Raw genomic sequence first — 25011 nt, forward strand, 5'->3', positions numbered from 1 at the left:
TAACAGAACTAATAATGCAATATCTCATTAGCACTTTATCTCTCTAAAGTGCATCATAAAATTGGTGGTAATGAAGAAATAGTATTCCTACCAACCTACACAAAATGGTGCATGGAATAGTTCAATAAGTGAGGATACCAAGAAGATATATACTGTCCTGCCCTCAACATCCTTCATGATAATTTGAAAACAATATGGAATCAGTGTAATAAATTAAATAACTTGGAAGCTACTCTCATCCATAGGTAACACATAAAGGATGAAACCAAAATTTTCAAAAATGTCAAGTAATTTACCCTGTTATATTCAAGGAACACCTAAAAAATCCAACCCAACCCAACCTCCCCACCCTGCCACAGACACAAACTTCCAGAAAAGGAGGATTCTGCTATTTGAGGGGTCACATGTATCAACTCAGGCTTGTGAGTGGGGGGCAAAAAAAGAGGGAATAAATTAATGTAACCAGCAAGCAGCTGGTAACAACCACCTACAATGCTGATTTGTATGCTGGGCTGTTTTTCCTTCTACCAGGCTTTGTTCTTCAGGATTCAACCATAGGCTTTCATTTTTCAGAGAAGGAAAAGAATTCTCAAGATTCTCAATAAAATCTGCAAAATAAAGGACTGGTGCCCTAGGTAAACATAACCTGACCCAGCACTTTATATCATCACCTACATGCTAATAAGTGACTCCTCAATCAGAATGTACTGCTCTCTTCTAGGGTCCAGACTCATGTTTCCAGCCACCAAATGGGGTAACTCCATGTATATGTGTAACAGAAGCATCAATCCGCCCAAAGTAAGAAAGCATGGCTCATTATCTTCCATTTCTAACTCTTAATCCTCCTGCTGGTAATGAATTCCTTCTCCCAGTGAATAAGCTTTATGGTCAACCAAGCTAGAAATTTCAGGGTTATTTTAGTGACTTCCTCGGAACCAAAGCCAATCTTAACCTAGCTTTCCCACTTTCCCAACTTGTTTCCAATCTCTCCAATTTAATCCTGCCCATTACCAATGCCACCATCTAACTTAGATCGTCATTGCTAATTTTGGGCTGTACAAGTATTTCACATGGTCTCTCTGCTTCTAGGCTCTCCTCCCACCTCCAACTATTCTTCCTTACAGTGGAAGTTAATGTTTCTAATGTTTCTCCTGCTTCAAAACCCTTCATGTGTTTTTAAACACTTGGGCCAATCAAATGAGGTCTAAACTACTCTACATCATACTGAAAACCCTTCGCAATTTGGACCAAAATACCTTCCAAGCTTCTTCTGCCCTAAAAAGTCACGTTCTCTCATACCTCCATAGTTTTACTTACACAATTTTTTATACCTGAAATGAACCTTCTACCATTAACCCTGCAAACTTTCTATAACAAATACAGCCTTGGATATCAGATTGCTAAATTTGTGAGAAAGGAGTGGGGTGAACAGAAACAGAAAAGGCCAAATACAAATTACTAACTTCTTAATTATAATTTAAAAGGTTTCTGTCCAAATGTGGAAATAAATATATAATGACCTATATCTCTGTGTGAGAAAAGATATTTCTTCCATTGGCCACACAAATTGTTTTACTATACAAATGGGTACAATATAATTGATCTTTAATAAACTACATTTTACTGTCAAAGTCACAAATGTTACCTTCAAACAGAATCCACGTACCTACAATTAATCAGATAATCTTATTTATAAAGCAGCACAATTTTGATGAGCTGCTTTTTCAAACTGTGAGTTATATCCTACAGAATTATGATTTTATATTTAACAAACATAAAAAACATATTAAAATGTTTTCATGGGAAACTATTCTATCCACTCATAAAGGTGGATTATGTGGGAAACAATTCTATCCACTCATAAAGGTGGATTCATAAAGCAAACATAGTTGTGCAACCTACAACAGAGTGTCAGTAGTGTAAATTACTCAGAATTTATGCTATGTAAAAAATACTATGTAATTTGTCTTCTAAATGCCACACTGCCTCACATAAATATAACTACTATATAAAGGTAATCAAAGAATATATGGAAATTATTTCTAACATAGGATGCTTACAAATCAAGTCTCTAATAACAGTCTAAAATAATAAACAGCATATACTTTCCAATCGAGAGATGGAGAACAATCAAGAAGACTCAGTCATAACATTTTACACTTAGTAACAGAGATGCCCCTCAACTTACAATGGGTTAGGCCCCAGTAGACCCATCCTAAGTTGAAAATATTTTAAGTCAAAAATGTATTTAATACACCTAACCTACCAAACATAGCCTAGCCTAGCCTACATTAAATGTGCTCAGAACACTAACATTAGCCTACGGTTGAGCAAAATCATCTAACACAGAGCATATTTTTAATAAAGTATTGAATATCTCATGAAATTTACTGAATAACTGTACTGAATGTGAAAACAGAATGGTTACACTAGTACTCAAAGTACAGTTTCTACCAAACGCATACTGCTTTCTCACCATCATGAAGTGGAAAAATCATAAGTCAAATAATCATTGTGAATCAGGGGTCTGTAATCACATCTAAATACCATATGTATCATGTATTTTTATGTAATTATGTAATCTGTGTGCCAAATTCCTACTAAAAACCTACCATCTACAAAGCACAGCTCACAGCAAGTCAATTTCTATCTTTAATGAACGGTAGCATGATAAAGTTCACATCTTCCTAAATACTAACAGATAAAATATGAACTGTAAAAATGAGTTAATGTTTTTTACACTCAAAATAAACAAGTTTTAAAGGATACTGATCTGTCTGTGGTCTTCGAAAGTTCTCTGGAAGATTGGCTTCATAGAGTAGTCTTGCTTTAGTATTTCCCATATCTTGCATGCACTATAACAAAAAAAATTCTTTTCATTACTCACATAAACATTAAAAAGTGATTCCTGCACATACATACACACATACATACATATACACATATACACAAATACCAAATAATTTATTATTTCCAATATATATTCTCCTTAGAAATATAATTTAAATCACAACTACAAAATTAATCACTCAAGTTAAAATAGAAGCATATTTTTAATCCTTCACATTTATCAATATATGCTGATCCATAGTCCATAATCTAAATGTCTTTTTTTGTGAAAACAGTACCACCTTTACACTTACTAATTCCTAAAAGTGAATTCCCTGGTAGTTTGTAGGCAGTACAGCCATTTTTTCCAGTGCACCACTTGAACAATGCTCCCATTTCCAGGGCTGACAAGTTTTCTTTGTTTTGAGCTTTGAAATACCCTGGGATTCTACTGATTTACAATCAAGATCACAATGAAGGCCGGATAAAAGAGAAACAGTGCTGACCTAGAACTCTGCAGAAATGTATTAATTTCTTTTGAGTTATTAATAATAATCCCTTTGAGGAGTTTCCCCACAAAACTCTACTAATAAATTGTGCCTAATGCCCAAACTTTACATATAAGTTCAGTTCACAGAACCTCCTCCCTAAAAATCTGTGAATTCCAATGGTAAGAACAATTGCTCAGCAAGAATAAAACAATTTGATAATCATTTCAACCAGTTTAATTAGGTTTCAGTGTCATCTGTGAGGAATGACTATCCAAACAGTACTTCCTTGATATTCTATTATATTAGAAACTAAATGTAAGATTTAAGAACATTACAATATTATATGACATCATTTACATAGAACTTGAGTTCCTTAAAATGTTTTAACTGGTAGAGAGATCAGTTTTCATAATATTTCTTTTTCTTCCTGTTTCCCAGACACACACCCCTGTGTCCTTGAGATGACAATCCAGATTTAACAGGTTACCTGACATTTGCCTTGAGTTGTAGCCCTCAAGTGTACACAGAAGTATCTTTCTTCGAACAAAAAAATATAGTGACTCTTCTCCCAACTGAGTTTAAAAGTGCACTAAATTCCAATATACAATCACCTCTAGGTATCTATTCTTCCTCACCTCAATATAAGTATTCTCTCAGAGTAAACTACATTTCTAAGTCTTCCCTCTAGAGATAATGAGAAAGTGAAGTAATGGTGGGGAGAGGCGAGAAAAATGGATTAAGGGGGGGAGCTTTATCATTAAGCTCTAAGATGACATAGAAGGCAAAATAAATCTGAGCTTCAAAATTGTGTAAAATAAAAAATTATAAAAGGTAAACAGTATAAAGTCAGAGGGCTCTATGACATCACAGTGGCTACTAGCATGAAGTTAGCATAAGAAGAGTTAATATGTAATTCTGTGTGGGGGAAAAGAGCTGAGAAAATTTCAGTATAGCTCACCCTTCCTGAAAATCAAAAAAATGTTTTCCATCTCAAGCATTCAAATGATGCTGCATCTTTGTGCTGTGATGGGAATTTGTAAACAGAAGATGATCAAGTTATGTAATCATAAAGACATTAAACATTTGGAAAGAACTAGACCAAGTAAAAATGCCTCTTAGTCTGCAATGAAGCAAAAAGTAATTCAGATACAGTTCACTGAAACTGCAAAATTAAGAAAATTTGAAAAGTTTCTATCAAGCAAGCAAAATATATAGAAATTTTAACAGAAAAGTTAAGATTAAAAATGCTATACTATATCTCATCAATCCTCATTTACATTTTTTCATATTTTAACATCTTTGAAATAGGAATGCATCTCACAATTGATGGTGTCTAATAATTGGTATTTTTTTTCTTATTGGTCCATAAAGTGGATGTGCTTCTTAAAATCAGCAGTATCTTATATTCAATGACTATGACTGTACTTAATGTAGCTCATTAATATCTTGGGGGGAAAATAAAAAATTATTAGGAACAAGGCAGATATGTACATTACACCAAACTATTAAGCATTGTTCTAGTGATGTTATCACAAATAGATAGTAACATTAAAATCTGAAAGGTAGAGGTGATGTGGAATAATGAGTCATTTCTATAGGAGACCACTGCCAAAAAGGGACTGCGTAAAGGTGCATGGATGTGTTTGTTAGTTGGGATTTGGGGAAACAAGAATTCAATGACATCACAGATGTAGAGAGATCATTTTGTGACTATAAAAAATATATTGGTAAGCTTACTTTCTAGGTTTCTAAAAAGTAGACTAGAAAAGGGTGGGAGGTAGTGGAGCAGTAAAAGAACCAGTGAAAATGAAAGATTGGGCAATTTGGAAATGAGAGGGCAGGGGAAAAAAACAACAGGAGCTGATGTTTTGGGGAGGCGATAAAGAATATGGGGCAAACTGGCTGTCCTCAAGGACTCAAGACCCTGAAGAGTAAACTCTGCCCAGTAACTAGCAGGAAAAAAAATAATAAAAATAGCATAATAGCTACAGTGACAAGCATTAGCCTCAACACTTTACCTATATTTGCGATTTTAAATTTCAAAACAACCATGAGACAGGCATTATTATCCTAATTTTATAGGAAAAGAAGCGGAATCTGTAAAGATGTTAAGTAACAGGCCTAAGATTCTATCAGTCTCCATAATTCAACTCGCGATGGAACCAACATCACCCATCAATGATTTTGATATTTCAGGCTTCATCCAGTGGAACTGGGACTATGTCCTGCAGGGCTTACTAACAGCAGGCTCTTAGTTTTAGAGGCCTGGTTTTCATTTTACAGAGAGGAAACTGAGGCACAAAGAGGTTGTATGATTTTTCTACTGGGTAATATAATGCATTAGTGACATGGCTGAGACTAAGATTCAGTTCCTTCACTCCCAATCCACATCACCATGCAGCAGCTAGTCAAAATAAGCATCTAGGAAATTTTACGACACGACAGAAGATGCTATAAGTGTTACCTCTATTATTAAAACATCATTCCTGTTGTTAAAACATTATTCCTTTTCTTTTATGTTCTCTCACCAAAAATGCTTCTGCTTATTCTTTGGCAATTAATTATTCAGTTTTCCAAAGCTACGTCAAGCAGACTGGTTGCAAAAAAACGGGAGGTGTGGTAGGGATAAATGACATTTACTTTTGTCTAAAAGAAAAACTAAGCTCTATTTTTTATTTTTTTTATTTTTTTTATTTTATTTTATTTTTTTTTGAGACGGAGTCTCGCTCTGTCGCCCAGGCTGGAGTGCAGTGGCGCAATCTCGGCTCACTGCAAGCTCTGACTCCCGGGTTCATGCCATTCTCCTGCCTCAGCCTCTCCAAGTAGTTGGGACTACAGGCGCCCGCCACCGTGCCCGGCTAATTTTTTGTATTTTTAGTAGAGACGGGGTTTCACCGTGGTCTCGATCTCCTGACCTCGTGATCCGCCTGCCTCGGCCTCCCAAAGTGCTGGGATTACAAGCGTGAGCCACCGCGCCCAGCCATCTATTTTTTAAATTATTGGTAATAAACTAGCTATCTGAACCTCTACCATCTAGTTCCTACGAATCAAGCCAGACCCTAAGTACTATTTTAATACTTAGTACTTAGCATCATTTTGAAACACTTAAATTTTCTAAACTTGCTTTCACTTCTTCAATAGGAGGGATAATTGTGAGGCTATCAAATAAATCACTAAAAATTCAAAGATCTTAGTAATTTTGAAAATTCTTTGGCTTTACAGAAGTCACATCATTCACTGTCAGTATTTTTTTTTTCTCTTTATCTCACACTTCAAATATGAAAAAAGAAAGGCGAGGACTCTGAATTACTTAAGTTAAAGTTTCTATTAAATTTATTTTTAAAATATTTTTAAGTAGACATTTATTTACTTATTAAACTATACTTCATCTCAAAATGAAGATTTAAAAAACAAGTCAAGCATCCAGTGAGGAGAAAATATATTGATATTCTTGACAAAGTAAGAAATGATTGTAAGAATCTATTTTATACAAACTCGACATTCATGTTTAGTGTAAGAAAAATATATTAATATATTGAGGAATAAGTGAACATGTACTTCTGCCGGTAGACTGGACGTATTTTTATTTTTATGTATTTTTTCTAAGACAGAGTCTCACTGTCACCCAGGCTTGAGTGCAGTGGCACAATCTTGGCTCACTGCAACCTCCATCTCCCGGGTTCAAGTGATTCTCCTGCCTCAGCCTCCCAAGTAGCTGGGATTACAGATGCGTGCCACCATGCCCAGCTAAGTTTTGTATTCTTAGTAGAGACTAGGTTTCACCATGTTGGCCAGGCTGGTCTCAAACTCCTGACCTCAGATGATCTGCCCGCCTGGGCCTCCCAAAGTGCTGGGATTACAGGTATGAGCCACCACACCCTGCCAATTGAACATATTTTTAAACTACTGTTACTGACTTTTCCCATTAAATTCAGCCTGTTCTCATTTAACATATGTTCCCAGAAAGATGAGTTTTGTACTGCACTTTTTTAGTTGACTCATCTTCATCCAAACTTACCACCCTTATAATTACAAAGGCAGGCTTCACCTGGAAGTGGTGTAATAAACCATTTAAGAATCCTAAACCCTACTATTAAAAGTATTTTGCCTTCATCAATCCATAATCGATGTGTTTTTAATTTCCCCACATAACCTAGCACATACAACATCACCAGCCCAAAGCATCACATCACTTGGATGTCAATATTTTAAAATACTTTTTGAATTGCTGAAATTCATCTACTGCCTAACATATTGTCATCACAATCTAATGTATATGAAACATTTCTATTTGTGAAACTTCCTAAGTACAAAACATTTCACCCAATCACAGTTTTAACATTAAAACAGCAAAACTCCTATTCTAAAACAATTTTAAGTCATTTATATTTTACAGAGACTGAAGAGAATTGGGGCTGTCAATTTAAAATTTTAAATGACATTGCTTATCACATTTATCTAATTTAATAAACTAAAACATACAAAAAATGACACATAGAACAAAACGTGGGAATAGATAAAAAGAAAATAGGCAGAATCAGTGAGTAAGCAAGCAAATGTAATAGGAGATTTCATTCATTTTTAATAGTACTGTAAATGTTAAAAAAAATCACTGTTTTATGTCAACAGGGCATCTCCAGTGACAAACGGCAATTAAGCAGCACACAACAGTTTTACTGAAAACAAAACCTTGAAATAAATGTGTGAAGATAAAGAGTAGGAACAGATAAAACAAAGTGTGCCCAAGTTTACGTCACTGTCAGGATCAGGAAACAATAATTAAATATAATAAAAGGCAAAACAAATGACATACCACCTGAAATTCCAAATTAATAATTCATTCCCCTGAAAAGAAGACTTGTCAAATATTTTGTTTTAATCTTCCAAAATCTTGGAAACCGGAGGTCTCTAAGTGAAGAATCTACTTCAAGGTATGGCTTCTATTTGTCCTAGGCCAACTAAAGCCAAATACAGTCTATTCCATGCTCAGTGGCTAAGCCTCATAAATGTGGCTTCTTGGACTTTCCTTCTTTGTACATCTCCCTTTTTCTCAGTATCTTCTTCTTACCCCTGTACTTTGTCCCTCAGATGCTAAGAAGTACCTGAGCAACAGCCATTAATAGTAAAACTAAAATTCATTCTAACATATTGTTTCAGGAAGCTATCTGCATAGTTTTCACAAATTTGTATGTGTGTACTGACTTGCCCTTTGAGGTTTACTGGTTGTTTTTCTTTTTTAAATGAGGTAGGTGGGGGTAAAATAATAGAGAAGCAGATATTGCAAATGATTAGGTTACAATTAAGTTGCAATTAGATCTTCTAAATTCTCAATGGCAAAACTGCAAAATGTTAAAATAGTCAAATCTTAAACATCAATGTTTAATAGAAGCTTGCTACATGCCTATGTTTAATCTGGAGGAAGAAAATTAATCTAATAACTATTTAAAATAGTTTTCTACCCAACTGATATGGTTTGGCTTTGTGTCCCCACCCAAATCTCATCTCGTAATACCCACACGTCAGGTGTTGGGAAGGGACTTGGTGGGAGGTGACTGAATCATGGGGATCTGTTCCCCCATGCTGTTCTCATAATAGTGAGGGAGTTCTCATGAGATCTGATGGTTTTAAAAATGGCAGTTTCCCCTGCACGCTTCTCTCTCTCCTGCTGCCATGTAAGATGTGCCTTGCTTTCCCCTCGCCTTCCGCCATAATTGTAAGTTTCCTGGGGCCTCCCAGCCATGAGGAACTGAGTCAATTAAACCTCCATTCCTTATAAATTACCCAGTCTCAGGTGGCATTTTTATAGCAGTGTGAGAACACACTAATACACCAATTTTCTTCTACTCCATTTTCTGAGGAACTGATTGAGAGAAAGAAGAGTTCTACCTACGGGTTAAAAGATTTTTCTAAGGATATAAAAATGTATGCCAGCTGTAAGTCTGTGTATATATATATGCATAAAATATTTGAGGAAAAATATACAAAAAAACTGATAAATATGGTTACTTCTATGGAGGGCAACTGAATGACAGAGACAGAAGTGGGAGGGAGAATATTCACTGCACTTTTGTACCCTTTAAAGTTTGTACCATGTCCACATATTTTCTATTCCCAAGAACTAAATAAAATAATTAGAGGGGCTATAGTAATCCTGCATTGTTTCTAAGTAAAATACTATCTAGAGGGAGCTTCAGTAGGGTATCCAAGCAGCACCTGAATCAGAAAAAGGAGACCTCCTCCTTTACTAAGCAGAACAAAGTCTTCTGATAAATCAAAAAGATCATGAATATATATTTTTAAAAATCTCATCCAGGCAGATCTTACACTCAAAATACATTCAAAGCACAAATATGGCATTTATTTACCATGTATTTTTCCAGTATCATCATCTGATAGAAACATTGTTGCTGATGATTAAAACTTTCTTAAATTTTTAATGTATTTGTGTGGGAGGGGGGAAACTACTTGCTCTATTATTTTCTATTCATTAAAAGCTTTAAGACACAAAGACTAGGATTTTCAACTGAAAATCTTATTTCCAGCTAAGTCTTAAAAACTTTTATAAGAAAAATGAATATTTTTAGTCCCTGGATAAATTCTTCATGGCAGTAACTCACCTCTACTACCACTTGAAATTTTCCAGAAATTTCTCTATCTTCCTCTCAAAATCCACCAGGATTTCTTGCATAGGAGCAAGCCTTTCAGGACTGGTTTCAAGATCTTTTGGATTCCAGCTGCTGGAAAAGAAGGGCCACCGTTCTTGGTCTCAGGAACTCTTTGGAAATATTTAATACAGAGTCCATTCCTTCAGTTTCAAAAATTGTTTTTTAGGGGAAGTTGTTCTCTGTTTTAATTATTTTTTTAAAGAATAAACCACACAATTCAAATTTTTTAATGATGATGTGGAATTAGAGGTAGCAGTTTTCATACTTTTTACAACTTCTAGATATTCAGATATTTATTTATCTGTTGCAGCATTTGCTAATTACTACAAATGGAGAGAATGTATTCTTTTTTTGTAAGCAATGCAATTAAACATTGTTATGACAAAATTGGAAAAGTTTCACATTACACTCTTCTGTCATCTCTACTTACTATAATATTCATACCACTTAATGTCCAGGAATAAACCATCACTTTCACTCTAAGTGCCTAAGGCCCAGCTCAGGAATCATCCTGGACTCTCCTCTCTTCTGCCAAAAGTCTTGGTTATTATAACTCCTCAATATATTCTTTGCAGGCAGGCATCTCCTGTTTATCAAGTCCACTGCCATTACGTTAATTCAGGATCTAGTCATCTATTGCCTAGGCTATTGCAGGAATATTTTAAGAGCTCCCTACTCTCTCCCTACTATCACTCATAAGATCAGCACCAAACCAGTCACTGGCTGTAACCTTCACCTTTACCTCCTCTGACACATGTAACTGCACCTAGCACTCTCGTCACAGAACACTACTTTCTCAAACACAACATGCTTTCTTCTACCTTTCTACCTGAAAGGCCCTCAGCACACTGTGGTATGCGTTCAGTGATTCATAAACAAATAAAGATTACTATAAAAATAATAATGATACATTTAAAAAATATTAAAACTTACCATATGACCAGACAATACAATATAAAAAAAGTCACTTTCTTGAAGGACTGAAGATCACCCACCATTTAGTTAATAGAGCCAGAAGCAGAACCCAGTTCTATAGTCCCAGGCCAGTATTTTAACTATGATTGCTATCTTCTATCACTAAATTCACACAAAGCAGGAAAGTGAATAACCTCTAAAATATTATGTGCAATAAAGTTAATAATTATGTTTCTAGATGACTGATACATGCATGTATTCTTTCAACACCACCTAACAACTTCCTGTACTCTATAGGGGGACTTAAGCCCTTATTTTCAAATAACTTATTATTTATTCTCTCTCAGTTCTACCTAAATTAGGCAGTTTAGAATTAAGACTGAAATCAGCCTCTGAAATTGAGGCAATAATTAATAGTCTACCAACCAAAAAAAGTCCAGGACCAGATGGATTCACAGCCAAATTCTACCAGAGGTACAAAGAGGAGCTGGTACCATTCCTTCTGAAACTATTCCAATCAACAGAAAAAGAGGGAATCCTCCCTAACTCATTTTATGAGGCCAACATCATCCTGATACTAAAGCCTGGCAGAGACACAACAAAAAAAGAGAATTTTACACCAATATCCGTGACGAACATCAATGCAAAAATCCTCAGTAAGATACTGGAAAACCAAATCTGGCAGCACATCAAAAAGCTTATCCACCAGGATCCAGTCAGCTTGAACCCTGGAATGCAAGGCTGGTTCAACATACGCAAATCAATAAACGTAATCCATCACACAAACAGAACCAACAACAAAAACCACATGATTATCTCAACAGATGCAGAAAAGACCTTCAACAAAATTCAATAGCCCTTCATGCTAAAAACTCTCAATAAATGAGGTATTGATGGAATGTATCTCAAAATAATAAGAGCTATTTATGGCAAACCCACAGCCAATATCATACTGAATGGGCAACACCTGGAAGCATTCCCTTTGAAAACCAGAACAAGACAAGAATGCCCTCTCTCACCACTCCTATTCAACGTAGTGTTGGAAGTTCTGGCCAGGGCAATCAGGCAAGAGAAAGAAATAAAGGGTATTCAATTAGGAAAACAGGAAGTCAAATTGTCCCTGTTTGCAGATGACATGATTGTATATTTAGAAAACCCCATAGTCTCAGCCCAAAATCTCCTTAAGCTGATAAGCAACTTCAGCAAAGTCTTGGGATACAAAATCATATGCAAAAATCACAAGCATTCTTATACACCAATAACAGACAAACAGCCAAATCATGAATAAACTCCCATTCACAATTGCTACAAAGAGAATAAAATACCTAGGAATCCAACTTACAAGGGATGTGAAGGACCTCTTCAAGGAGAACTACAAACCACTGCTCAATGAAATAAAAGAGGACACAAACAAATGGAAGAACATTCCATGCTCATGGATAGGAAGAATCAGTATCGTGAAAATGGCCATACTGCCCAAGGTAATTTATAGATTGATTGCCATCCCCATCAAGCTACCAATGACTTTCTTCACAGAATTGGAAAAAAATACTTTGAAGTTCATATGGAACCAAAAAAGAGTCCGCATTGCCAAGACAATCCTAAGCCAAAAGAACAAAGCTGGAGGCATCACACTACTTGACTTAAAACTATACTACAAGGCTACAGTAACCAAAACAGCATGGTACTGGACCAAAACAGAGATATAGACCAATGGAACAGGACAGAGCCCTCAGAAATAACACCACACATCTACAACCATCTAATCTTTGACAAACCTGACAAAAACAAGAAATGGGGAAAGGATTCCCTATTTAATCAATGGTGCTGGGAAAACTGGCTAGCCATATGTAGAAAGCTGAAACTGGATCCCTTCCTTATACCTTATACAAAAATTAATTCAAGATGGATTAAAGACTAACATGTTACACCTAAAACCATAAAAACCCTACAAGAAAACCTAGGCAATACCATTCAGGACATATGCATGGGCGAGGACTTCATGTCTAAAACACCAAAAGCAATGGCAACAAAAGCCAAAATTGACAAATGGGATCTAATTAAACTAAAGAGCTTCTGTACAGCAAAAGAAACTACCATCAGAGTGAACAGGCAACCTACAGAATGGGAGAAAATTTTTGCCATCTACCCATCTGACAAAGGGCTAATATCCAGAATTTACAAAGAACTCAAACAAATTTACAAGGAAAAAACAAACTACCCCATCAAAAAGTGGGTGAAGGATATGAACAGACACTTTTCAAAAGAAGACATCTATGCAGCCAACAGACACATGAAAAAATGCTCATCATCACTGGTCATCAGACAAATGCAAATCAAAACCACAATGAGATACCATCTCGCACCAGTTAGAATGGCAATCATTAAAAAGTCAGCAAACAACAGATGCTGGAGAGGATGTGGAGAAATAGGAAAACTTTTACACTGTTGGTGGGACTGTAAATTAATTCAACCATTGTGGAAGACAGTGTGGCGATTCGCCAAGGATCTAGAACTAGAAATGCCCAAAGGATTATAAATCATGCTACTATAAAGACACATGCACATGTATGTTTATTGCAGCACTATTCCCAATAACAAAGACTTGGAACTGGACTGGATTAAGAAAACGTGGCACATATAAACCATGGAATACTATGCAGCCATAAAAATGGATGAGTTCATGTCCTTTGTAGAGCATGGATGAAGCTGGACACCATCATTCTCAGCAAACTATCAGAAGGATACAAAACCAAACACCTCATAGGTTCTCACTCATAGGTGGGAATTGAACAATGAGATCACTTGGACACAGGGTGGGGAACATCACACACCAGGGCCTGTCAGGGGGTGGGGGGCTGGGGGAGTTAACATTAGGAGAAATACCTAATGTAAATGACGAGTTGATGGGTTGCAGCAAACCAACATGGCACATGTATACCTGTGTAACAAACCTGCACATTGTGCATATGTACCCTAGGACTTGAAGTATAACAAAAAAAAAAGAATTAGGAGTTAAATGAAAATCTTCCACTAAGTAACATCTTAACAATTTTGTTCACTCCTTTGACATAGTGATAATCACCTACATGAAATATGCCATTTTCAAAAGAATTATTAGTATTACCGACCTCATTTAAAGTTTAACCTTAAAAATTTTTAACAAATCAAGAGGAACAAGAAAATATAGGGCATAATCTTGCACATTCAAATTAAAAATTTATGTACTTTTTTCCAAATGGATTGCTTAAAATGCAAATCTCTTATTAAAATTCACAGATTAAATTTTGTTACAGACACTATCACATTTCTTTCTTTACCTCAATCTTCACATGTAGGCAATATAAAAACCCAGTGCTATAGGCTGCTCCATTCTCTGCTCTTCTTTGAAGATACATTTAATGATTCTAGCAAAGGTTCAGCATCAACTGAATCTCAGTTAAGCATGTACCTGAGGCCCTAATTTGAGAAACGGTGTTAGTTTGATCGAATTATAATGAGAAATCCTCCCACAAAATAAGAAAAAAGGCTTTTTGGCCTACGGTTTTATTGAATAAATGTGTACCAAGAATTGTTTACTGAAACCTTATTATGTGCCTGGTTCTAGAAGACACTATGAAAATTTATCCAAGGGCCAAACCCCTAAGAGATTAAATAATGTTCTAACACAGAGTTCTCCAGGTTACCTTTAAGTAAAATTTTATTCTATTAAGTATTGCTTATCATAAAAATTCTGTAACAGCAGAGATAATTTTCTAAGTTCCCAGAATCTCCCCAGAAAAAAGAAAACAGAAAGGCCTAGGTAGAAAAACTAAAAACCAATGGATGATAGTTACAACAAAATTAACTGACTGATTATCCCCCCAAACCTCAAAATGCCATCAGGTAGGAATAAACCACTACAATGACCACTAGAACTGCCTGATGCCTGCAACTAATGGGGAGTCCAATGGATCTGAGAAAAAAATACCAAAACATTCAAGAGATATATAAACTGGAAATCACAGTGAATCAATCTTGAGAAAAGCACAGGAAGTTGAAAAGGATTTTTCCCCAGTCTGATATGGTTTGGCTGTGTCACCAACCAAATCTCATCTTGAATTGTAGCTCCCATAATTCTCAGGTGTTGTGGGAGAGACCCAGTGGGAGATAACTGAATCATGGGGGAGGTTTTCTCCTTACTGTTCTCATGGTCATAAATATGTCTCACAAGATCTGATAGTTTTATAAGAGGAAATCTCTTTCACTTGGCTCTCATTCTCTATTGTCTGCTGCCATGTGAGACGTGCCTTTCACCTTCTGCCATGATTGTGAGGCCTCCCCAGGCATGTGAAACTGTGAGTCCATTAAATCTCTTTTTCTAGGTCAGGCATGGTGGCTCACGCCTGTAATCCTAGCACTTTGGGAGGCCGAGGCGGGCGGATCACGAGGTCAGGAGATCGAGACCATCCTGGCTAACATGGTGAAACCCCATCTCTACTAAAAATACAGAAAATTAGCCAGGCGCAGTGGCAGGCACCTGTAGTCCCAGCTACCGGGGGGCTGAGGCAGGAGAATGGCGTGAACCCAGGAGGCGGAGCTTGCAGTGAGCCGAGATTGTGCCACTGCACTCCTGGCTGGGCGAAAGAGCGAGACCCTGTCTCGAAAAAAAAAAAAAAAAACCTCTTTTTCTTTATAAATTACTCCAGTCTTGGGTATGTCTTTATCAGCAGCGTGAAAACAGACTAATACAGTAAACTGGTACCGGGAGTGGGGCCCTGCCGTAAAGATATCCGTAAATGTGGAAGTGACTTTGGAACTGGGGAAGAGGCAGAGGCTGGAACAGTTTGGAGGGCTCAGAAGAAGACAGGAAAATGTGGGAACGTTTGGAGCTTCCTAGAGACTTGCTGACTAGCTTTGACCAAAATGCTGATAATGATATGGACGATGAAATCCAGGCCGATGTGGTCTCAGATGGAGATGAGGAACTTGTTGGGAACCAGAGTAAAGGTGACTCTTGCTATGTTTTAGGAAAGAGACTGGCTGCATTTTGCCCCTGCCCTAGAGATTTGTAAATCTTTGAACTTGAGGGAGATGACTTTAGGGTATCTGGCAGAAGGAATGTCTAAGCAGCAAAGCATTCAAGAAGTGACTTGGATGCTGTTAAAACCATTCAATTTTAAAGGGGAAACAGAGCCTAAAAGTTTGGAAAATTTGCAATCTGATGATGCGATAGGAAAGAAAAACTCATTTTCTGAGGAGAAATTCAACCCAGTTGCAGAAATTTGCATAAGTAATGAGGAGTCAAATGTTAATGACCAAGACAAAGGGGAAAATGTCCTCAGGGCATGTCGGAGACCTTCCTGGCAGCCCCTCCCATCACAGGCCTAGGGGCCTAGAAGGAAGAAATGGTTTTGTGGGCCAGGCCCAGGGCCCCCTGCTGTGTGCAGCCTAGGGACTTGGTGCCCTGCATCCCAGCTGCTCCAGCTGTGGCTAAAAGGGGCCAATGTATAGCTCAGACCATGGCTCCAGAGGGTGTAAGCTCCAAGGGTTGGCAGCTTCCCTGTGGTGTTGAGCCTGCAGGTGCACAGAAGTCAAGAATTGACTTTTGGGAACCACCGCCTAGATTTCAGAGGATGTATGGAAATACCTGGATGTCCAAGCAGAAGTTTGTTGCAGGGGTGGGGCCCTCATGGAGAACCTCGGCTAGGGCAGCATGGAAAGGAAATGTGTCATGCAAGCCCCCACACAGAGTCCCCACTGGGGCACTGCCTAGTTATCCAAGAGAAGAGGGTCACCATCCTCCAGACCTCAGAATGGTAGATCCACCAACAGCTTGCACCATGCACCTGGAAAAGCCACAGGCACTCAATACCAGCCTGTGAAATCAGCCAGGAGGGAGGCTATGCCCTGCGAAGACACAGAGGCAAAGCCATAGGGGTGGAGCTGCCCAAGGCCATAGGAACCCACCTCTTGCATCAGTGTGGCCTGCATGTGAGACACAGAGTCAAAGGAGATAATTTTTGAGCTTTAAGATTTGACTGACCTGCTGGATTTCCGACCTGCATGGGGCCTGTAGCTCCTTCATTTTGGCCAATTACTCCATTTGGAACAGCTGTATTTACCCAATGCCTGTACTCCCATTGTATCTAGGAAGTAACTACCTTGCTTTTGATTTTACAGGCTCATGGGTGGAAGGGACTTGCCTTGTCTTGGATGAGACTTTGGACTATGGACTTTTGAGTTAATGCTGAAATGAGTTAAGACTTTGGGGGACTGTTGGGAAGACATGATTGGTTTTGCAAGGTTAAGGACATGAGATTTGGGAGGGGCCAAGGGTGGAATGGTATGGTTTGGCTGTGTCCCCATGCAAATTTCATCTTGAATTGTAGCTCCCATAATTCCCATGTGTTGTGGGAGAGACCCAGTGGGAAATAATTGAATCATGGGGGCAGTTTTCCCCTTACTGTTCTCTTGGTAGTGAGTAAGTCTCATGAGATTCATGGTTTTATAAGGGGAAACCCCTTTCACTTAGCTCCCATTCTCTCATCTGCTGCGATGTAAGATGTGCCTTTCACCTTCTGCCATGATTTGAGGCCTCCCCAGCCACATGGAACTGTGAGTCCATTAAACCTCTTTTTCTTTATAAATTACCCAGTCTCAGGTATGTCTTTATTAGCAGTGTGAAAACACACTAATACACAGTCCAATAACAATTAAGTGTGAATGGGCCACAATAAGCTTGGAATGGGGAGAGACAGTCTAGCCCCTACAAACTCTCATATCTGACCATGAAGTTTCTCTTCCAGGATAGGACCCCAAACTGAGAAAAAGAAAAAACCTGGGAATTGACTCAAAATTGAACAGGACAGGTATAATGGAGATAATACAAAAGGAGATGGTTCAGATAAAAGTGCAAAAAGGGAACAGAACATCTCAACAAATGGCCTTGGTTTTCTTTTTCGTTTTTTTTTTTGAGACGGAGTCTCCCAAGTAGCTGGGACTACAGGCACATGCCCTATGCCCGGCTAATTTTTCTATTTTTAGTAGAGACGGGGTTTCCCCATATTGGCCAGACTGGTTCGAACTCCTGACCTCAGGTGGTCCACCCACCTTGGCCTCCCAAACTGCTGGGATTACAGGCGTGAGCCACCGCATCCAGCCATGGCCTTGTTTTTAAACATTACATGAAAACAACAGAAGAGGGAGGTATGTGAAGTTAAAAAAGCTATCTTGAATAGGACTTCCTCCTAAAAGTAAAGGAAAATGAATATTGCATAAAAATGATCAATAGAAAGAATCAAGGTAAAATCTCATATAAAGTTAATATTAAAACGAGTAAGAATAACAGCTCTACAATGAAACCACACCTAGAAAACTTTTCCCAAAAAACAGATTAAAACTGTAACCTACTACTTCAGAACTAGCTAAAAGACATGTATGTGATGAAAAAGCATATAAAATTAAAGACATGGACAAGCAGAACAATCAAATTTGAAATTTTAAAATAAGAAATATTCAGAATTAAAATGACAGAACCAAGAAAAAATTGGAAATAAAAGAAAAAACATTTCAGAAATAAACATTAAACAAAATGAAACAAGACAACAAATAATAGTCTAAGATAAATGGAAAGGCAAAAGAAGGAAAAAAATGTAATTAAAAAAAGTAATAAAAAAGATCCAAAAGCAAATGATAAATATTGCCGTTAGGCAATAAAGATCCAACATACAGGTAAGAGGAGTCACTGAAGAAGAAAACTAAAACAAGAGAATATTAAAAATAAACTGTAGTTAAAAAATAAACTGTAATTCAAAAAACGTCACTGAAACAAAAAAAGATATAAAACTACATACTGAAGAAGCATACCATATGTAGCTATTTTTGGTCTAAAAGAAACTCACTTTATATTTAAATATATAGTTAAACACATAAGCACAGAAGACTTATCAAACACCGAGTAAAGGAAATCTGCAGTGGCTACTAGTGTATGCATAAAAATTGATACATCCATACAACTGCTGTGCAACAAAAGATAATGTGAGCCAGTTATATTATTTTAAATCTCTATTAGCCTCATTTAAAAAAATTAAAACAGGTAAAATTGATTTTAATTATATATTTTATTTATGTTTCTCTTCTGCAGAACTCACATGGAAAATACTATGCTTATCTCACCTTCATCCACAGACTTAAAAATAGTGTCATGAAAACTTTCTTGCAATAAACTGATAATATAATCACTCACCAATATCTAAGACAGCACCCAGGAGGAAGGCTCAAACCAATACATTCTTGGAATCCGCTCTAAGTAAAACAAACTTGCACGTCTTATGTAAAATTTAAATTCTGACTGCCTATCAATATTCTAGGTTCTCTCCAGTTCCAGATTTTTATTTTTTAAAGATAGCAGAGGTATCACACAAATATTGTACTTTAATCAACTGTAAGTCATTTTATTCGAAAAATTAATGTCCTTCTAAATAATAAAATTTATTCCAACTTTACTTGAAATAACTATGTCAGAGTGAAAGAGCAGAAAACTTCTTTAATGTATTTAGCCACTTTCATCTCCTCTTACAATCCTAAACATCTCAATTTTACCAATGAATATTGGGACAACATGACCATTAACGTAAGTAGTGCCTGTAGTTTTAGTTGCCTTTCAAGCTACCGTAAAATATTTATGGTATCTATCAATACTCTTTTGCCTGTTCACTCTGTATTTGGCCTGATTGAGAATTCAAGTTGAGGCCACAGAATACAGCAAAGCTTACTTATGAAGACTGATGAAAACCCCTGATTTTGCCTTCCATAAGAAATTTTTTCTAGGAAAGATCAAAACTTTAAATTAAGACAAGCAAGTCAATACTATGACATAGGTATTGCTAAGTTAAGTTAAAGACTACCCAGTTAGCTCATAGGTTTTTCTAGGAATAACTAGGTTACAAAAGAAACCTGTATCCACTGTTTTTTTTTTTTCTTAATAGAAAATATAAACAGCAAGTGTGTTCAAAAACATTCCTTCCAGATTCAGAAAAAAACATCTGTCTTACAGATTTAACTTGAGAATCTTTTCACATTCTTTTGACTTATGTGAGAGTGCCAACATTTTTTATCCTCTGAGGTTGAATTTCACTTTTGGTAAAAGCTAACCATGATATAATTTTTATGCAAAGACAAGAAATGAAAATGTTTTTGGAACTGCTATGGTAACTAAAGAAGACTGACTATACAACTAAAACATTCTCAAGAATGGAAGAAACTTCAGAGTCATCTAAACTACTACTCATCTACCTAGTGAATGCTTAAATCCCGGCCACACGATTCCAGGTGGTTGTCCAGCCTCTTTACAAACCATTCCAGTTAAAAGTAAACCAACCTATCTTCCAAGGCAATTGATTACATTTCTGGACAGTTTTAAATATTGCAAAATACTGCCTTTCTAGTACCTGCATATATTACCCTTGGAATTTTCATATGCTAGCTTAAGTTACCCTCTCTAAGGCTGCTGCATTTTTGGAATTTTAAAGTGAAACAGGAACATGAGGTGAAAAGGACAGAGATCAAGAAACAAAAAGAGACTATATAAAAATACAGGCTAAATGGGGAAGGGGAGTGCATGATTCTTTTTTCTCCACTCCTCATTCATTGCTAAGGATAATAAGCGTTATCTCACAGAATTTAATCAAATCAAAGACTGATCTCAGCATGCCATTAAAAAATCAAGTGCATACTGTGTTCCTAGCATAGTGGAAGCCACCACAAGCACTACAAAGACACATATGATAAATTTTCTAACTGCTGGAAACTTACAATTTAGTTCGACATAAGCAAAGGTAACAATATATGGTACTTGCCATAGATAATTGAGCACATACTACATACACAAGAATCTTTTATTAAAGTAGAGATTTAAGCTGGGCTTTAAAGAATAGGAAGGATTTGGTTTGCCAGAAGGAATATGCAAAATGCATTTCCGGCCAAGCACGGTGGTTCATGCCAGTAATTCCAGCACTTTGGATCACCTGAGGTCAGGATGCTGAGACCAGCCGGGCCAACATGACGAAACCCTGTCTCTACTAAAAATACAGAGCAAAACTCCATCACAAAAACAAACAAACAAACAAACAAAAAATACATTTCCAACAAGGACAATAGCAGAACCAAAACAAAACAAAAGAACACACTATCCGATTGTTTCAGCAGAAACAGCTGTCTGGTACAGCCAAAGCTATTTGTTGTAAAGCATCTGAAGTAAGGTCAGAGACAAATGATGAAGCCAGAAGGCAGAGGAACATGAAGACCAGTTTAATGAAAATAAAAAGTTTTATGAGTCTCACAGAAGAATCAATGCAAATTTCTTAGGACGGAAGTAAAATAACCACAGCAATGTTCTAGGAAAATTACTCTGAATGCACTGTGTAAAACAAATGGAGATGTGACGCTGATGAGAACATCAGGAATAAGGTAAAGCCTTGGACATGTCGGAGAAATGAAACTAGAAAGCAGCAGAAGCAAGAAAAGAATTAAGAATACAGAAGCAAAAGGGAGAAAGGAGTAGGAACCATAGAATATACAAGTTTTTAAGAGTAACTGGAACAATGACATTAACTTTCTTTCCAAAAAGCTTATTATTTCAATTTTAGTCAAGCTGCAAGTAAAATAAAGACATCTACTATCTTAATATTTACAAAGGCTAAACATTAATAACTATCACTATAGACCAAATTTCCATACTGAAACAATTTCATAAATCCTTGTTTCCTGTTTCCATATGGCATATACAGGGATTTGGTTGATATTGCTATACAACAACAGTTAATTCTGGTATTCCATTCTTTACTCCACACAAATGTATAATATCTTGGGTGGGGGGAGGGGAAGGAAGCTATAGTACTTATAAAAGCATAAAAAACTTGGTCCTTTCCAAAAATTTGAGAAGTGCCTAACAATAAACCCAAGACCAAACATATTTAATCTGACCATGAATCACATTAAAAGAACTTGTAAGACTTTTTTACAGTGAGTAAACTTTATTTCTATGTTATTAAAAATCAAAGTAAGTTTTGGGTGACAACTATTTTCTTTTAAAAATAAGCATACAGCAATTCTAACAGCTGTACATATTGTGCTCTAAAAACTGAAACACATAACATATACATAAATAACAGATAAAAATATGGTACATATAATATCAGTTTATAAGTAACCTTGAGGAAAAACTCAGTAGTTACATTTTACAGAATTATACACACACACACACACACACACACACACAGAGAACATTTTTATTTAACAGCTTGACTGGGCTCAAAGATTAAATCATGTTTCCATATTTACTAATAAAAGATTCTTTTAAAAAATACAGCTAGCCAAAATGGTATCATCTTTGAAAATTAGAAACACAATTATGAAATGTTGCAGGGAAAGACAAAGGGTATAACTATGTAACTATGTACAGTAAAAGTATTTCTCTTAGTTCCATAAATAAATACCTCCCAAGCACTTCTTTTTTAGACTGAGTCTCACTCTATAACTCAGCGCGGAGTGCAGTGGCAGGATCTTGGCTTACTGCAAGCTCCACCTGCCAGGCTCAAGCGATTCTCCCACCTCACTTTCCAGAGTAGCTGGGACTACAGGCGTGTGTCACCACACCCGGCTAATTTTCGTATTTTTAGTAGAGACGGGGCTTCGTAATGTTGGCCAGGCTGGTCTCAAACTCTTGGATCTGCCCACTTTGGCCACCCAAAGTTCTGGGATTACAGGAGTGAGCCACCACTCCCAGCCTCAAGCACTTTTTATATCAAAGAAATTATTATAAAATATCATATGAATATGGAACATTATATCACATTGTGATCATCACTTCTGCCCATCTGAATTAAACGTCGAAGTTAATAGGAACAGCCTCCAAAAAGACAGACATTTTAATGTATAGCAAAACCAACCCAATGGGATAGAAATCAGTATAGTGTATGCCCCTGGGGGACTTAACTGGAAATTGGCATGAAGGAACTTTCTGGTGTGACAGAAATGCTCTATCTTCATTGGGGTATTGGTGACATCATACAGATATTTGCCAAGACTCATAAAACTAAATGAGATCTGTGAACTGTTCTCTCTGTAATTATACCTCAAGATTTTTCTTTTTTTGGTTCTATATGTTTATTTTCAGAGTAAAACAATTACACAATTTAAATCCAGGTCTAACAGAATTACTCTGCCAAAGTCAGCAATAATGCCAAAATGCATTCTCACTTCCAGACACCCACCAGTATCATCTGAGTCTTCTCCCAGTGAAGCAAAAGGGTCTGATATTTTATTCATATACATCTCTCTTATCTGCAATATAATCTACAATTTCTTGTGGACATATTAACTTTTCCACATCTATATCAAGAATTTCAAACCCAAATTTATCTTCCATGACCATGCTTACTCTCTACTTGGTCCAAACTGTCAAAGCACAGGTCTTTCATAAAATAAGAATTCACTGAGAGCTTCTCTGGGTCAATCTTGTCACAGGATTTCAAGATATAAAGAAGACAGTCTTTGATTCCCTCTAACGTCAAAGGGGGCACGTCACTATACTGACAGCACAACTGTGTAACTTCTACCCAGCACGTGCACAAGCACCAAAGCCCGCTGTGGAGCCAGCTGCAAAGCCCCAGCCTCATCAGAGTTCCCACAGAGCACAGGCGATGCTGAGCAGCAGGCTATGGCCAGCATGGAACCCGGGGCATCAGTGTGATGGCCAAGGGCAGGTGGCAGACACAAGCTGCCATGGCTACCCCGACCAGGATTTCCTACCTCAATTTTTTAAAAAGAAACACAGGAGACCGGGTCCAGTGGCTCACGCCTGTAGTCCCAGCACTTTAGGGGATCAAGGTGGGCAGATCACTTGAGGTCAGGAGTTCGAGACCAGCCTGGCCAACATGGCAAAACCCCACCTCTAATAAAAATACAAAAATTAGCAACACATGGTGGCACGCACCTGTAATCCCAGCTACTTGGGAGGCTGAGGCAGGAGAATCGCTTGAACCCGGGAGACAAAGGCTGCAGTGAGCAGACATCACACCACTGCACTCCAGCCTGAGCAACAGCGTGAGACTCCGTCTCAAAAAATAAAAAAAAAAGATTGGGAAGAGCAGGCGAGGGGGGCCAGACAGAGCAATTCCTATTAAGAAGTTGGCAAATGCAATCAAATAATGTTCAAATACAATTTCGAATATTATTATTTAATAACGGTTTTTTAAATCCTTACATTGTAAAAAAAAAAAATCCAATATTTTGCTATGTACTTGCAACCTATGCCAAAGAAAACCAGTGAACTGCAGCCCTCTGATTAGAAAATTCTACTCTAAGCTATACAGCTGCCCATCTCAAATAATTTGCTATTCATTTCCTCTCAACAACCTAATTGAGAAAAATATTTCTGAATAACTGAACTGTTGAAAGATCTCATGTTTTATCCTTAGTTTGAAATAAGCCATTAAAAAAGCAGGATACTTCGGTCGTGAATGCTTTGTACCTCCATAACCCATTACAAACACCAAGTTATACTGTCAAGCTACACCTCACACATTTCTTGAAAAAGAGTTACAACATCAGCTGGGCATGGTGGTGCATGCCTACAGTCACAGCTACTTGGAAGGCTGACATGGGAGAATCGCTTGAGCCCAAGAGTTTGAGACCAGCCTGGGCAACATAGCAAGACCCTGTCTCAAACAAACAAAAAAAGACTTACAACATCATGACATCTGTTACCATATTCTACAGAGATATTAAGAACACTGCCTTACAGGAAGTGTTTAAAAAGCTCTGCTTCTTTGATATAACTAGTATGTTTTCTCCTCAAGGATCTTGAAAGTACATAAAAGATTGCATTTCCTTTTATGCTTTAGCCAGCGAAAAGCTCAAAAACTAATTTAAGATGGAACCAAATAAATTATGCTTGACTTTACAGCCTGAAGATCTCCATTCTGTTTTTCTAACCTTACTTCACCCCATTCATGTAAACTATTGGGTTAAGATTCTGAGATGTATCACTGAGTCTCAACCACATATATTTATGTATTTAGCACTTCATAGTGACTTAAAAGTACTTTCAAAAGGGCGTAAATAAGTGG

At 37.1% G+C, this 25011-nt stretch overlaps 1 protein-coding gene across 10 annotated transcripts in view; it reads right to left on the minus strand.

The window, feature by feature from the left end:
* The window catches only part of SMAP1 (small ArfGAP 1), a 187621-nt gene that overhangs the window by 100155 nt on the left and 62455 nt on the right, over positions 1-25011 (minus strand). For 9 of the 10 annotated variants that reach the window (XM_055256971.2, XM_055256991.2, XM_055257020.2 and 6 more), the window contains exon 3: positions 2770-2855. In XM_055256971.2, the coding sequence (XP_055112946.1) occupies positions 2770-2855 (86 nt within the window). Of the gene's footprint in view, positions 1-2769; positions 2856-3955; positions 4017-25011 lie in introns of those variants that run through there. The other variant, XM_055257034.2, reaches the window with a different exon arrangement.

The sequence above is a fragment of the Symphalangus syndactylus genome, chromosome 2 (genome assembly GCF_028878055.3).
Source record: "Symphalangus syndactylus isolate Jambi chromosome 2, NHGRI_mSymSyn1-v2.1_pri, whole genome shotgun sequence".
NCBI classification, from domain to species: domain Eukaryota; kingdom Metazoa; phylum Chordata; class Mammalia; order Primates; family Hylobatidae; genus Symphalangus; species Symphalangus syndactylus.